Genomic DNA, 14605 nt, shown 5'->3' on the forward strand with positions numbered 1-14605 from the left:
TGTTTTTGTTAGAAACGAAGTTACGATGTAACAAAGTAAAAGTCTCCGAATATTAAAGTTACTTCACTCTAGGGTACAATCGCGACGATCATTTGTCACGAGTGTCGAAACAAGTTCGAGGTTATCGAAGCACGATTTTGATCCTCTGGATTAATACATGAAGACAAAGATCGTTTTAAGGGCGCAGCGTCGATGCCGTTTCTCGAGGAAATGAAAACAGCGTGGACGCCGGACCTGATGGGTCCAATTTACAAAAAGAGACGCGTAACGTTGAGAGACGTTGGTTACTTCGTCATTTAAGATTTAGCGTACGCTTTCTGAAACTATCATTTGACTTTGTCGCGTTAACGTCGCGCCACGTTTACCATCCAGGTGTTGAGCTCCTATCGAGACGATAAATGCACGAGACTAATGGCGACTTTCGTCCCTGACGAGCTCATCTACGAGCCGGACCTGACGAAAAAAGATTTCCGCAAGTTCAACGCGGTTTTAGCCTTGATCGACGTCTCCCGATTCTTCGACCTCTACGAGAAACATTACAGCGCGGAAAACGGCGGCAGTTTCGCTTTGATCACCCTGCTGAACAGTTACATTAGCGTCGTCGTCGAGGAAGTGTACTATACTAAAGGGGACGTGTTGAAATTCTCGCGTACGAGTTCCGAATTGAGTTCTGAACGTAATTGTAAAAATTGCAGATGTAACTTTTGAATTCTTTCGCCATTTATTGACTTTAGGGGCGGACGCCTCCGTTCTCTCTGTCCGCCCCTAAAGTCAATAAATGGCGAAAGAATTCAAAAGTTACATCTGCAAAAATATCGAAAAGCCTGTGGCGTAAGATATCTACTGGAAGAAAATAAAAAGAGAGTAAGGAAAAAAAGATCTTTTGGTAAGACAAGTACACCAGCAAAGTGTAAAAACACAGAGGCGAAAAGTAGCCTCAAAATAGCCTCAAAATAGCCTCAAAGTTCCCACTATAAACACACCAAACAATTATTGACGCTATCTGGCGTTAATGGCGCGAGAGCTGCTTTTGTATTATTTGATATTAATTTACGATGATAATTGTAGCCAATATTCTCACCGATTAAGTAGCTACGTGCCAGACTGTAATTTTCATAAATGATCAGGTAGCGGACTGCTGGTAATGTGGAAGGTGAACAACAACGACTTCTTCTCCAAGATGGTGCACAGCGTAATTTTGAATGGGCAGAAGATCCTGGCGAGTATCGCGATGGTGAAGAGCAAAATCGCCGCGCCAAAAGGTACCGCACGTCGTCGCTTAACGTTTCGCAAAACGTCTTTGGCTCTTGTATCGACAGCGTTAACTGTCGCTTGAATTTTAAACAGCGGACATCGCGATCTCGGCGGGTGAATTGATCTTCTCCGTGATCGGCGACGACAACTCGAGGCATTTCGTGATCAGCGGAATGCCAATCGAGGATTTGAAGCATGCGAGGAGAATCTGTCTTCCAGGGGACCTAGTGCTGTCCTCCAGCGCCTGGAAGCATTGCGCGCCGAGTCAGTACGAGTACGTCATCAAGGACTCCAGTAACATCAAGGTGAAAGAAAAAAAAAAGAGAAAAAAAAAGAAAGAAAGGTATCGGAAAGTATAGTTAACAGCAGCTTTTCACAGATCATCAAGGTTCTTGGTCCACCGACCGAAGCAGAGAACCAACAGTCCACGTTCTCACCTCCCAGACCATCAGAAGGGAATCCATCCATCGATCACGAGATGAATCCAGACATCATCTCGACGGTCTCCGATATTTCTTTGGTTTCCGAATTCGACTTGATGCCCTTCCGAGGTGAATACATTTCGTACGACTGAAATTTTTAATATTATACCAAGTAAATTAATTTTCCAGCGAGAGTTTCCACGTTCGAAGCGTTGAAACGACGTCTCGGCGTTTTCCTGGAAACTTACATGATGGCGTCGGTGTTGGACCAGGTAGCCATTTGCAAACTTTCAGAACTTCTCTAACACGGAACATATTTTTCAGATCGTCAAGGATCGGCCGCTGGAGTACCTGACGGAAGTGAAGCGAGTGACGGTCGTTTCCATCAACGTGTTACCGAGCAAGTGTTCCGACTACGAGCTGATCTCGATGGTCGACCAGCTCTACAACCTTCTCCAAAAGTACAACAATGATTATCCTAATTCGTAATTAAAATAAATACGGATTTATGGTTGGAATAACTAATTCTTACATCTGACAGTAATTATAAATACTATTCAGCATTAACCGCATAACAACCGCATACAATTTTGTTTCAGCATAGTTCAACGATATTCCGGGCACGTCAGCGTAAGTAACGTCTACGACAAGGATATTCTGTTTTGCGTCCTGTACGGAATCAAGGGGTACGACAGCAGGCTGAAAGACATGAACAGGGCGAAACGCGGTGTTTTGTCCGCGCTGGAGATCATGGATGAGATGAAACGCGTCAGCGGAGTTAAAACTGTCTTCATAGGCATCTCGACTGGTAACTTTACACGATAAACTATGTTTGTTGCAAACTTTGTTTGTTCACAAACGTTAGTTTGCATCCTCAGGTCTAGGTAGCTCCGATATCGATATATCTTGTATATAATAATAATAATAGTAATAATACTTTATTTACGGGCAAACCTGTCCTTGATATCAAGTACAATGTGATAACATGACCGCAAGAAAAAACAAAACAAAGATGGAGACGAATACGGTATCACTATGATGTAACGTGTTCAACCTTGATTGCGCCTCTGCAAAATTGCAACTACTGACCTTTTAAAAGCTAAAGGTGAGCCATGAAAGAGATCGACAGACATATTAAGTCTGTTAGTCATCGCACATATTCTTGTGACACAATTTTGTTTTGCAATCGAGGTACGATATGGATCTAAGTAAAAAATATCACTGTTTCGAAGTTGTCTGCTTGGAGTATTGAATTTCAAAAGTTCCAGTATTCTGGGACATACAATTTTACTATTGACTATTTTAAAAAGTAGTATGAGGTCAGCTACGGTTCGGCGCTGCTTAAGCGTGTGCATTCGCAAAGTGCGAAGTATATTATCGTATTCGTATCGCTTGCTACATCCATGGGTGTCCCTATCTTATAAGAAACGTGCCTTAAGAATTTATGTTGAACATTCTCAATCATTTTCGTAAGGCCACTTTGTAGCGGATTCCAGATTTGAGAAGCATATTCAAGATGCGGTATAAACTAACGAGGAGTAAAGAATTTTAAATGTCTGAGGGGTGTTTGAAATCTGCGAATTGTCGTAAGATGAAGCCCAGAGCTTTAAGAGCAGCCTTTTTTGTGCTTTGGATATGGGTTACGAAAGAGAGGTTCGAGGTAAAGGTGACACCAAGATCACATACTTCCTCTCGAACTTCCAGGCCAGAGTTGTTAATCGAGTAGGGAAATTTAATTGGGTTTTTCTCCCGACCAAAATGAACGGTGTGACATTTCGAGATGTTAAACAACAGCATGTTATCCTTACTCCATTCGCTAAGTCTATCCAGGTCATTCTGCGAAGCGGTGGCATCCAGGATTGAGTCGACTCTTTTGAAAATCTTTAAGTCATCAGCATATAGTAAACATTTGCAGCGCTGAAAAGCCGCAGAGATGTCATTGACGAAAAGAATGAATAAAAGCGGAGCTAGATGCGATCCTTGCGGGACAACCGAGGTAACAGATACCCCTCTGGATAAGAAGCCGTTATATTTCACAAAGAGTGACCTGTCACATAGATAGTTTGATAGCCAATCAATGATGTTGCCCCTGAAACCTAAGAGGCTTAATTTTTTAATAAGGAGATCATGACTGGTGGTGTCAAAAGCTTTGCGAAAGTCTGTATATATCGTGTCAACTTGGTGGCCATGGTCTATCCTTTGTGACACATAATTTTGATATAGCAGCAAATATAGAATACATGGTGTCATTTAAAAATGTCAAGGTGACCGTCACTCTTTTACCTAAAATGCATTCTTTCGGACTTAAGAACATGCGAATGTGTAGCTCACCAAGTACTGATAAACTTTTGTTGAAGATATTTTTTAATTGTTCTACCGGAAATACCTAAGAAAAATGGTGTTGAAACATTCTTAGTAGACCCTGTATACCTAGTCCTGAGGACGCAAATTGTAACGGAAGCCACGAATACCGCCAATAAAGTCTTGAATCTAATGTTGCAACGATTCCACATTTCTCTGTCAAGGTATGGCATTTTGTGGGGTGATCGGCCACACTGTCAGGAGGCAGTACATGATTTTCGGCACGCCTGTCGACAAAGCAGCGTCGCTGATGTCGATTTCTTATGGAAAAGTTTGTTACATATCATTATTCGTTCATTTCTTATTTCTAAATTTTGTACCATCAGAATACAGCACGTTAAACTTGTTACAGATGTCCTGCGACTATGACACCATCTTCTATAGTCACATGAGCAAAGAGAAGTTTCGTTCGAGAGGCATGAAGACGTTGCAGGGATTTGGAAAGTTTCATGTTTACGAAGTGCTCGACACCTATCCGTAAAACGATAAACACCCTTCTTGAGTTCATGCTTTCTAAGGGACTAACTTTACTTACTTAAAGGTATGTCCTTTCCGGGATGACAGAGAGGCCCTTGAACGTCGAGTACACGTATCCCATACTCGGACGAGTTCAAGAAGTGGAATACTTCAAGGACATCCTGGACGAAATCGGGGTGCCAGGACGAACATATTCGGGGTTACTTATCGAGGTTCGACCTTTATTCTTTTAGTTTCGATCCAAGAAGGGCAAAGAAACGCTAAATACTCTTACACTAAAATACTCATCGCGATCAATTGATCAGGGTAACGAGAGATCGGGCAAGTCGCGACTCTTGGATGCGTTCGTCACGGTAGTTAGAAACAGGCAAATCAAGTTGGTTACGGTTCCGTTGCACTTATCTCACGTGGAGAAAGAGTACGCGGTGCTATACGAAATACTCCTTCAAGTAAGCGAAACGAATAATATGTAAGCTTTCATTTGTCTTCTTACTTATTTGCGTTAAAGATCTCAGAGTATTTTTATCTAGTTATTCGACACTGTGGACTGTACGACGATCAACGATCGCGAGAGGATTTTATTGAACAAATTGACCACCGTCCTATCCCCAAATGATTTCTGCTACCTGAACGTCATCATGAGAGTTCAGTTTCCCCATTCGGAGGAGTACTGCAGAGACAGCGACTGGAAGCGTCACAAGAAGACCGTCATGATCTTCCAAGCTATATTAAGCAAGGTCACAGCTCTATCTATACCATTTATCGAGTTTATACTAGTTGTTAACCCTTTGTACTCCTATGCCATTGTTCGTTGTTTTTTTATTTAAATGCATGAGTATTTATACTCGTATTGCACTTCTCTTTTCTTTAGTCTCTTACAAACACGATTTATAACTAGACCTAATTCACTCTTTCTTATATTCTTGCATATTGTTTGCATTTTGTAGGTTCTTGCACATTCAAATTTCCTATAAATTCATAAAGATCCGCAGTCTACTTATAACTATTTTGTACACGCACATCTTGAATCTAATTTTTACATATAGTCTAAGTTAAGAATAGAGTTCTCTACACTCGATAGTGAAGGAAATTGTTTCAAGAGATACGATACACTTGAAAATTACGAAATGCAACAAAAGTGAGAATACAACTGACATTTCAGTGAATTTCTTTCTTCCTTTATTTATTTTAATTGCCTTATTTTTTAGTTAAAGTAACTTTCAAATAAAACACAAAACATTGAAGCTGTTGATAACGAAAATGAAATTAAAGTGCAAATTGGAGAAATTGGAGTGCAAAGGATTAACAAACTATTCTTCAACTCTAGGTAGTTGGGAACGTCTGCATTCTGTTGGACGACGTGCAGCACATGGACGTCCTGTCTTGGCAGTTTCTGTCCGCCGCACTGGAGAGGGACAACATCGTCCTGGCGATGACACTCTTGGAGCCAGTGTCCTGGGACAACCTGTCACCGGTGGAGGCGGGAATCTGCGAGGACAAGAGGCTGATGAACAGATCCCTGGTTGGACTGAACTCTGAGTACTTGGCGGCCTTTGCTTGCCAGTTCTTGAACGTGTTCGCGATACCTAGTAGCCTCGAGATGTAAGCAACTTCCACTTTTGTTTTTCACCTACAAGTTCATGCTGCAGACTGAGACAATATTTAACAAAGAAAAATGACATATCGCAAAAAATCTTGATAATGGGACCACCGGGGAGGCTTGCACTACAAGATGCAACAGGTTTCATTCCGATTGGTCAAGCCGTCTCGGCGTAATCGGTGAACATACCTAAAAAAAAATATATATATATATATATATATGTATATACATGTCGAATTGAGTAACTTTCTCCTTTTCGAAGTCGGTTAAAAACTACAGCAATTTTATAGTGACGGTATAATGATTACGTCAGAAAATATTGTAAAACGAGAGAGATTACCTTTTCTTATAACACTTAAGATAATGCTTAGTATATTAATTTGAGTAGCAGAAGAATAAGTGGCATGTACTTATGAGTGTCGTGAACTCATGAAACCTAATGTATAACGATTGAGGTAATTAAGCGTTAGAGGTGTTGTTCTTATGCTTTCAGAATACTTAAGAAATGCAGCAAGAACGCCATCAGCTGGTGCGAAGCGTTCCTGATGTCCGCCTTGCAAACAGAGGCTCTAACTTTCATCACTCTGTCGCCGTTAGAGGTGCAACACTACAAGCTTGTTTTCCCCGACTCTTCTCTTCTGGCGAAGATACCAGCGGACATGACGCCCGAAGATGTGGCACCACCTATGCACTGGTCGCAGATGAGCGCGATATACGTGTGCATCCCCTCTGGGAGGCTGTTGAGCTTCCTCGAGACCGATCGGGACGTTACAGGTGATTACAGTTATCAATGCATCAATTACTAGCTTCGGAATACTATTTATTTTATGTCGTTCGTGTTCACAAACAGGTTTATCAGATTGCTGAGTATTTAAATACCGATGTATACCTAAATATTTGTATATGTTTATATATATTATAATATATTATATAAATTTATTATATATTACTTCATAAAATTAGACACATTATGTACCTTAAACAATTATTGACATAGAATTATATCAAACACGTGTGACATATAATTTAAATTCATAAATAAGTATGGTATAGATAACACAATTATACTTCAAATAATTTGTGAACGTTTCTTAGGTTTGAGGATCGACATCTACAACAGAATGAACTCCTACGAGCAAGACTTCATAAAGTGCGCGGCGACGTTGGGTGGAGTTTTCCTGCGCAGCATGCTCGAGACTGTGATGACCAATTCAGCGCCGCTGTACACCGCCAAAGGAAAGTGTATCTCGTTTGTTGCGAGAAGTATCGGCCGCACAAGGTCGATACTTCTTCCCACGACACGCGCAATTATCGAACTAGCTTTTCGTCGTTTCAGCAGCCGTGGCAGAAATGATAAAGCTGCGGATCCTAGAGTGTGGCATGATCCAGAGGAAACACTTTCATATGGACGAGTCGATGTTTTACCTGTTCAAGAAGCGGCGAACCTTCAGCAACATGCACCACTCGGAGGTGTGCGACTGTCGACCTACCCGTTAGTCGATATTATTACTAAACTAACTAAACGTATTATAACTAAACGCAGCGCGGATGCTGTCTTACCGCTGATTAGTTTTTTCCCAGGCACATTCGGCATTAGATCCTTGCCATTGAACGCGCACTGCAAAGTACTGGAATTCACGATAGGATCTTATCGAAAGCTCTTGTACGACATCCTACCGCCACACGAGAAGAAGGAGTATCACGCGAAGGCCGCGAACATCCTCCAGCGGAACGCCAGGAAGTGCAGCACTTGCGGTGGCGGCAAGTTCCTGGCGATTTTTTCGAAAGAAGATACGATATCGCCCGTCAGTTCCTTTCTCCATGTTGTTTTCAAAATGTTTAAGAGGTATCTAGTCTAGAGCATCAATTTTTAGTTCTCTTTGAGGATTTTTTTTTTAAATCAATACAAGTAATTTGGTTTTAACGGGCTTTGCACATGTATTTATTCACATTTTAAGAACATACACAATTTTTTGCAAGTAAAAATAATACAAATTGAACGCAGTACAAGTGATCTTGTAGAGACCCTTCTGAAAAAGTATGTTCGTGTTCCGTATTCGACAAAATTCTTTGGCAGATGTATTTTTAAATGTCCACAGAAAAAAATCGATATTTTGGAAGTTCTAGACTAGAACGCACCCTTAAGACGATAACATTGTATTTTCCAAGTTTTCAACGCGTCATTTTAGAGCGTCGAACCGATGTCGTCGATGATGTTATCGATGCAGAGAAGACTGACGACGCTTCAGAGTCGAAGCGACATATGGGAGTCCAGGCGAAGTATTTTTCAACCTGACGACAACGATGCATTAAAAAGACGAGAAAGCGTGAACATCCGCAAGATATCCATTCTGCCTGCCATCACAGACAGCGTCGAAGGTAACGATTAGGGATAGTGACATTGTATATACAACTATGCATACCAGAGATTTTTCGTTACATAACGTAGGGGTCACTTTCGAGCCCGGAAAGCCAACTTTCTCGAGTTCGGAGCCAACGATAGACGTCTCCTGGGAAGGCCAATTGAGGCAGTTCAACCACATAGACTACCGCAACTGTCGCTGCAGCAACGCTATAAACTATCTCTTCTGGAATCTTCACTGTCACATTTCGAGCGCAAGTAAATCTGTTCATCAGGAGACGATGCTTTGTAAATACTGTTACGTATCTGAGTTTGTGACCATTGTCCTACCGCTTCTTCCAGTGGACGTCGAGAGGTTGATAAAGTCCATGTTCGAGTACACTGCTGGCTTGATCGAGACCGCACAGTTCGCTTTCGCCATAAAATTCCTCGCTACCAACAGCGCTGACATCGAGATCATAAAGATCAAGGAGCACATGATGACGAACACCTCGGATACAAACATTACCAAAGGAAATACCTTCATTTTAATGGGTAACTGAATATTTTGTATACTCTTAATCCTTTGCACTCGGATGTCCCTCTCGAGGGGACGTTGGAAGTCCAGAGAACTTTAGTATCGGATAAGATAAATTCCGTGGAGGTTTCTGTTCAAGTAGCACGAATAGAATCAAAGTAGCATTACTAGCAGTACAAAGTAGCTTTTTATTCTACATCATTTAATACAACATGATTCCTCTTGGCACATTCTGCAACAAAATGGCTTCGAGCGCAAAGGGTTAAGATACAATATATGTAAATTATAAAATATTTTTTTGCTATTCTGTTGCCCAGGTGACGCTTACATGGAGTACGGGTATTACTCGCAGGCGAAGAAGTATTACATGGAGGCAGCAGCGTTGCGAAATCTCCCTCTCCAAACTTACAAGGAAGTTTGTTACAGCACGATCCTGGAGAGATTGCGATACATGCTGGCAGGTTTCTCCAGTTACGTTGCGAATCGAAGGTCTAGCCAATCGGTGATCGAGACGTTGGAAACGTCCGTGTACATGGAGCGATTGTCCACGGTTTTGATGGTACGGAGTATGGTCTTAGTAGAAGTAGAAGTAACAGGCAAGCACAAAGACTTTGAATTGTCAACGTGATCCGCAGCTGGAGGAGGAGCCGAAAAGGGCGAGGCTGATAGTTCTGCAGAGTCTCAGATCCGTCTTCAAGTGCGTGGGAGGATTCCTGGAGAAGGGTAGGATCTACATTACGGCTGTGGAAATTTTTCGGTGTTACGGATATCACGACTTGTTATACTCTCTGGAGAAGCCAATGATGGTTGCCATTGAAACGAAAACTAATTGGAACTCTGTGGAGGAGATGACCTTGCTAGCAGATGTGTATCAAAGGCTGTTCGAGAACAGGTGATATGATACGGTTGTATTCGTCCTGTATAGTACTGTGGGGTTGAGTGCCTGTAGAGGGAGAGCGAGAGAGAAGAGAAAAGGAAGGGAGCGTTTCTAAGGACGGGATCTAGCAGACCCCGTGCCTTAGACGTCGGGATATTTGGAGTTCGATCGGGAAGGGCTTATATAGAAAAGTTTGGAGGAACCGAGTGCTTGTGGGAAACGTGCGGACCGCACGGTTTCCCTCTCATGGTGAGGAGCGGAGGTGCCACCACAGTACAATCCTTTTTACTATTGAAAACTATTCTTGGTAATGTATCTGTTAACAAAAGACTGCTGAGAGGTGATTTGGTCGGGTCCGCCGAAATTGGAACTAAATTATTGAAGATATGCAACTGCCTACACATCTCCACAGTGAAGCTTGCTATCCTACCATCTCTGATAGAAGTTCTGGTAAAGACTCCATTTCCAGCAGCCTTCTCACTTGCGTATAATTTGATTTACTCTCTGATTCTAATGGGTGTTCCAGGTTTGGTTGAAACGTTTGAACGAGTCAGTCGATTTGCTCAAGGAACTATACTTTTCCGCCAAGGAGGACATAGATCAGTCTTCCATCACCTGGTACTACGCTCTGTCTTTGGAATTGCTCCTGGACGCCGGAATGGTCTTGGAGTCCTACGAGGCCTGTCTCTCGTATCACTCTAAAGCTATCGGTAAGCGTCTTTCCCATAATTGTCGAATACGAAACTTGCTAGTACATCGCAGAATCATTTCATGTATTAAATATGTTCTCGATCAGTTTGCAGGTCCAGATCCTGCGTGTCACGGGATCCAGAAAGCTTGATGCGCCTCACCACTTGTTTAGGCATCTGGCAATTGAGAATGTGAGTACTTGGAACACGTTACCAAGTTGTACTTTACCATTTAGCGTTATTTAATTCGCAGGATCGTGCCAGTGGTCGACGAGTTCATACTGGACGTAGACGTGTACACGAAGGGCATCGAGCGAGGCAAGTTCTCGCAGATCTACAATTGCGTCAAGGTAACGAGATCGCTGAAAAATTGACTAGTATACATTCGAGGACACTGTATTTACAAGGCTTGGACCAAGTAATTTGGCTGGCCTCTCCTTATCGCAGGGTTTAGAGAGCTACCTGCTAATACTCAATCGTCGAATCAATATCAAGCAGTCCAACGACCTGATCGTTCGATTGGAGAACGCCAACATCCTTAGGACGGTCCTTCGAGAATCGTCCTCTCGCGCGCCGTTCGTTAAACCGTTTTTATACTTGTTACGAGCCTACATGAGCGTCCAACGAGGAAGAAAGCCCATGTCCCAGTACCTCTTAAAGAAATCGCATAAATGGTCCTCGTATCAGCAAAATCAGATGATGCTGGCCTGGGCCATGCAGAATGAAAGAGTAAGGCTTCGGATTAATGGCTTTTCTTCGCAACAATGTCGCGGGTTAATCGTTGTAGACGTGGACGGAGAAATACAACAACATGGCGGGCTATTGGTCCGAACACGTGGGCGCCTCGGATGCTATTCGATGGCAGGAAATTCACGATTTCGACTTGGACGCTTGGTCGACGATAATGTACCCACTTCCGATTCCTGATAGTACTATTTAAAGAAGCTGTACTTCGCAGGTGACGATATACTTAGCGATAACGTAACAGGAGGTAGGAATTTTAGCGAAATATTTATTGATTAAAGGCGTGTTACAGTTCCAGGTTCTAAAAGGTATACACGACGATCCCCTCGTATGCACGACAATTCGTTAAAGCGAACGTGCACGTTCTCTAGGTTCGTTCCTCTCGTCCGCAAGGCGACCCCCTCGCTAGCTGTACAGCTCGACGAGTCGAATAAGATCTCCCGGCTTGGTTGGACCTCTGACAGAATCTTACCACAGTCTCATGTTCGCCACCTATTCGTCGATGCTCGAGCGACTACCTCGGAGATCTTATCAAACTCGTCGAGTTACATCTCCGTATTATTCTTTTTTTTAGGAAACCTCTCGCGACCGATAGTTCCAGTTACTTTCGCGCGTCCGACGATTACGGAATTGCACTTTGTAGTTAATTGATCTAAAGGATTCGGCCGAGTACGCCAAGGACGCTCGATTGCTTCGAGGCTAACAAAACGGGGATCAGCGAACAAGGACAAGACAATGAAGGGAAAGTAGGACTGCAGTTGTAAGGCTCGAGGGACAACGCGATAAAATACAGAAAGAGTAATTTGATTATACGTCGAGGATAAGGCTAGAGTGTCGCGGGCATGCACGAGTGGAAAGATATCGAAATCTTGCTTGGCAAATGGGTTAAGTGACCTAATCTACAAGGTCGTTACCATTAGCTATCGACGTATATTAATATAATATACGCCCACTGACGGCGACGACGCGCATTTATCTTCCGTTTACCGACAAACGTCGTGTTCCCTTCGTGGCGAGCAACTCGTCCTTATTCGTCGACGGATTTTCTATCACTCTTAAACACATGCCTTTATATGTATATGTTGGTGTAGATCGTAGACGAGAACACGGTTACAGCTATGGTTAGACGAAATTTTCTGTATTCGAATGTCGTTATATAAAACATCTTGATTAGGTAGTATCTAATACTTTAAGCTAAAGCATCCAAACGGACGCGTTGAGAGCTGACAGGAAATCTCGCGGCAAGTAGACGTTAGTTTCGCCGCGACTCTTTTCTTTCATTCGAAGAAGCAACATTCTATTTAGATAAAAAAAACTATAATACATTTTTTTTTTGCAATGTTCATCCGCCATTGAACACTTGAATTTTAGTTTTCTCGTAATAAAATATCATTCTATAATACAAATTCTACTCTCTACTCGCTCAACGAGTAACGGATAAAAAAAATCTTTGCGCGTCTTTTATTCGTTATTCGAGATTTCTAACCAGACGTAAATTCTGCTCGTCCTGGTCCTGTCGCGGGAAAAGAGAAAGTTTAGATGTTCGAGTCGATGTTTCATTGGCGTACTCGGCCAGAAATGAACGTATTCATCGGACACGGCCGGCGGAGAGAAACTGGTGACGTAATTTTTGATCGAATGGTTAGGTGTAAAAACTCGTTTCGTCCCCACCGGTGGCGCTTAACTCTTTTCGGTTGGCTGGTCCTCGATCGCACGGAACAACGACGGTTCATTCGTGCCCGTCGACGTCGTTGTCGATGCGACTGCTTCGTATACCCGTCTTGCCCGTCCACGGGTAGATGTCTGGACACGCCTGACAAGTCTTCATGTATCTCACGCCGCTCTTGTGCCAGAGATTACAGACCTTTGGGTTGTTGCACTTCTTCGGCCGATCCTGCAACGTTCAATAACAAAAGCTCGAATTAGAATAGATTTGCAAACGGTGTTTTCCAATTGCTTGATACCCAAACGTTGAAGTTATGCTCGCGGATCTACTGATCGAGTCCACGTACCGGGTAGTTGCATCCAAAAGGTTCGAATGTGTGCATCAGCGGCAATGGCGTGGGATTCCTGACCCATTGTATCGCCTGCCAGTTCGTCACGATCCAGACGTCGTCCATCGCGACGATGGTGTCGAGGAAGGAAATAAAACCTTCCTTGTGATGAGGCTGGGTGAACCAGGCAGCGTGGTAGAACAGCCCAAATGGTGCTCTGCGAAAATAATTTAGTTTTAAGTGAGATAACAGAGAAGATTCATTTCTTGGTACATGTCCTATTAACTTCTCTTACTTTTTTGCTACAGATCCCATTACCTTCCCTTCATTTCCTGGCACACTTCCCTTTAAATTCCCTTTATTTCCTGACAAATTTCCCATTAACTTCACTACATTTCCTGGCACAGTTCCTCTTAACTTCCTTTCACTTCCTGGCACACTTCCCTTTAAATTCCCTTTATTTCCTGACAAATTTCCCATTAACTTCACTACATTTCCTGGCACAGTTCCTCTTAACTTCCTTTCACTTCCTCGCACATTTCCCTTTAATTTCCCTTCATATTCTGGCATACCTCATTTAATTTGCCTCAATATTCTGATACATTTCTCGTCAATTTCCTCCATTTCCTGATACATTTCTCGTCATGTCTTGGCACAATTCCCCTTAAAGGGTACATTTATCTATCAGGAGAACATGATACGCGAGGAGATGGGACGAGGAATACAAGGTACGTATGAAATTGTGACTCCAATATTACTCCTGGTATCAGAAGAACATGATATGCGAAGACGTGGCACGAGAAATTCATGGTACGTATCCAATTCTGGCTCGAATTTTACTCCTGGTATCAGGACAACATGATATCCGCAGAAGTGGCACGAGGAATCTTTGGTATGTTATCAAATTATGGCTTAAATTTCACTCCTGGTATCAGGAGGACATGATATGTGAAGAGGTGGCACGAAAAATACCAGGTACGTATCGAAATTCTGAGGAAATTTTACATTTTGGTATCAGGAGCACATGATATGCGAAGAGGTGGCACAAGAAATTCAAGGTATGTATCGAAATTCTGAGGAAATTTTATATTTTGGTATCAAGAGAACACGATGTGCGAAGAGGTGGCTCGTTTGCGCCTACGGACAGGCAACCGGTACGACGTGACTGTCAGTATAGGTTGCCTAGTTCAAGGGGCTAATTTTTGCTAAATTTCGGAATTCTGGCCGATTTGGCATTTTGGTATCAGGAGCACATGATGCACGAAGAGGTGGCACGTTTGCGCCTACGGACAGGCAACCAGTCCGACA

At 42.7% G+C, this 14605-nt stretch overlaps 3 protein-coding genes across 4 annotated transcripts in view; 2 read left to right on the forward strand and 1 right to left on the reverse strand.

Annotated features, from left to right (window-relative positions):
* The first annotated feature begins 411 nt into the window (after positions 1–411).
* On the forward strand, positions 412–10228 carry LOC128895815 (adenylate cyclase type 10-like). Its single transcript, XM_054158744.1, has 22 exons — positions 412–676; positions 1128–1262; positions 1348–1559; positions 1634–1805; positions 1866–1948; positions 2001–2161; positions 2276–2484; positions 4202–4308; positions 4390–4514; positions 4579–4726; positions 4820–4963; positions 5045–5251; positions 5842–6116; positions 6608–6888; positions 7210–7356; positions 7451–7606; positions 7696–7919; positions 8304–8493; positions 8564–8734; positions 8819–9010; positions 9311–9552; positions 9629–10228. Exons 1-22 carry the CDS (start codon positions 412–414, stop codon positions 9887–9889), a joined length of 4107 nt encoding a protein of 1368 aa, XP_054014719.1. The 3' UTR covers positions 9890–10228.
* Positions 10229–10231: 3 nt separating this feature from the next.
* LOC128895640 (uncharacterized) lies at positions 10232–11551 on the forward strand. Its single transcript, XM_054158400.1, has 6 exons — positions 10232–10320; positions 10397–10580; positions 10667–10751; positions 10813–10909; positions 11007–11288; positions 11347–11551. The coding sequence occupies exons 2-6, from the start codon at positions 10529–10531 to the stop codon at positions 11497–11499; spliced, it is 669 nt and encodes a 222-aa protein (XP_054014375.1). The 5' UTR covers positions 10232–10320; positions 10397–10528; the 3' UTR covers positions 11500–11551.
* Positions 11552–14605, reverse strand: part of LOC128895631 (uncharacterized) — a 93616-nt gene continuing 90562 nt past the window's right edge. For both annotated transcript variants that reach the window (XM_054158378.1, XM_054158379.1), the window contains exons 17-18: positions 13316–13514; positions 11552–13197 (exon numbers count right to left, since the gene is read on the reverse strand). In XM_054158378.1, the coding sequence (XP_054014353.1) occupies positions 13033–13197; positions 13316–13514 (364 nt within the window). In that variant the 3' untranslated portion in view covers positions 11552–13032. The remainder of the gene's footprint in view (positions 13198–13315; positions 13515–14605) is intronic.

This window comes from Hylaeus anthracinus, unplaced genomic scaffold, assembly GCF_026225885.1.
Source record: "Hylaeus anthracinus isolate JK02 unplaced genomic scaffold, UHH_iyHylAnth1.0_haploid 5, whole genome shotgun sequence".
NCBI classification, from domain to species: domain Eukaryota; kingdom Metazoa; phylum Arthropoda; class Insecta; order Hymenoptera; family Colletidae; genus Hylaeus; species Hylaeus anthracinus.

Coding starts and splice junctions, on each gene's coding strand:
- LOC128895815 (XM_054158744.1), top strand. CDS start 412: ATGGCGACTTTCGTCCCTGACGAGCTCATCTACGAGCCGGACCTGACG. Junction 6,117..6,607: donor ATACCTAGTAGCCTCGAGAT/GTAAGCAACTTC, acceptor TTATGCTTTCAG/AATACTTAAGAAATGCAGCA. Junction 7,607..7,695: donor GTGCGACTGTCGACCTACCC/GTTAGTCGATAT, acceptor GTTTTTTCCCAG/GCACATTCGGCATTAGATCC.
- LOC128895640 (XM_054158400.1), top strand. CDS start 10,529: ATGGTCTTGGAGTCCTACGAGGCCTGTCTCTCGTATCACTCTAAAGCT. Junction 10,910..11,006: donor AGATCTACAATTGCGTCAAG/GTAACGAGATCG, acceptor TCCTTATCGCAG/GGTTTAGAGAGCTACCTGCT. Junction 11,289..11,346: donor GGGCCATGCAGAATGAAAGA/GTAAGGCTTCGG, acceptor TAATCGTTGTAG/ACGTGGACGGAGAAATACAA.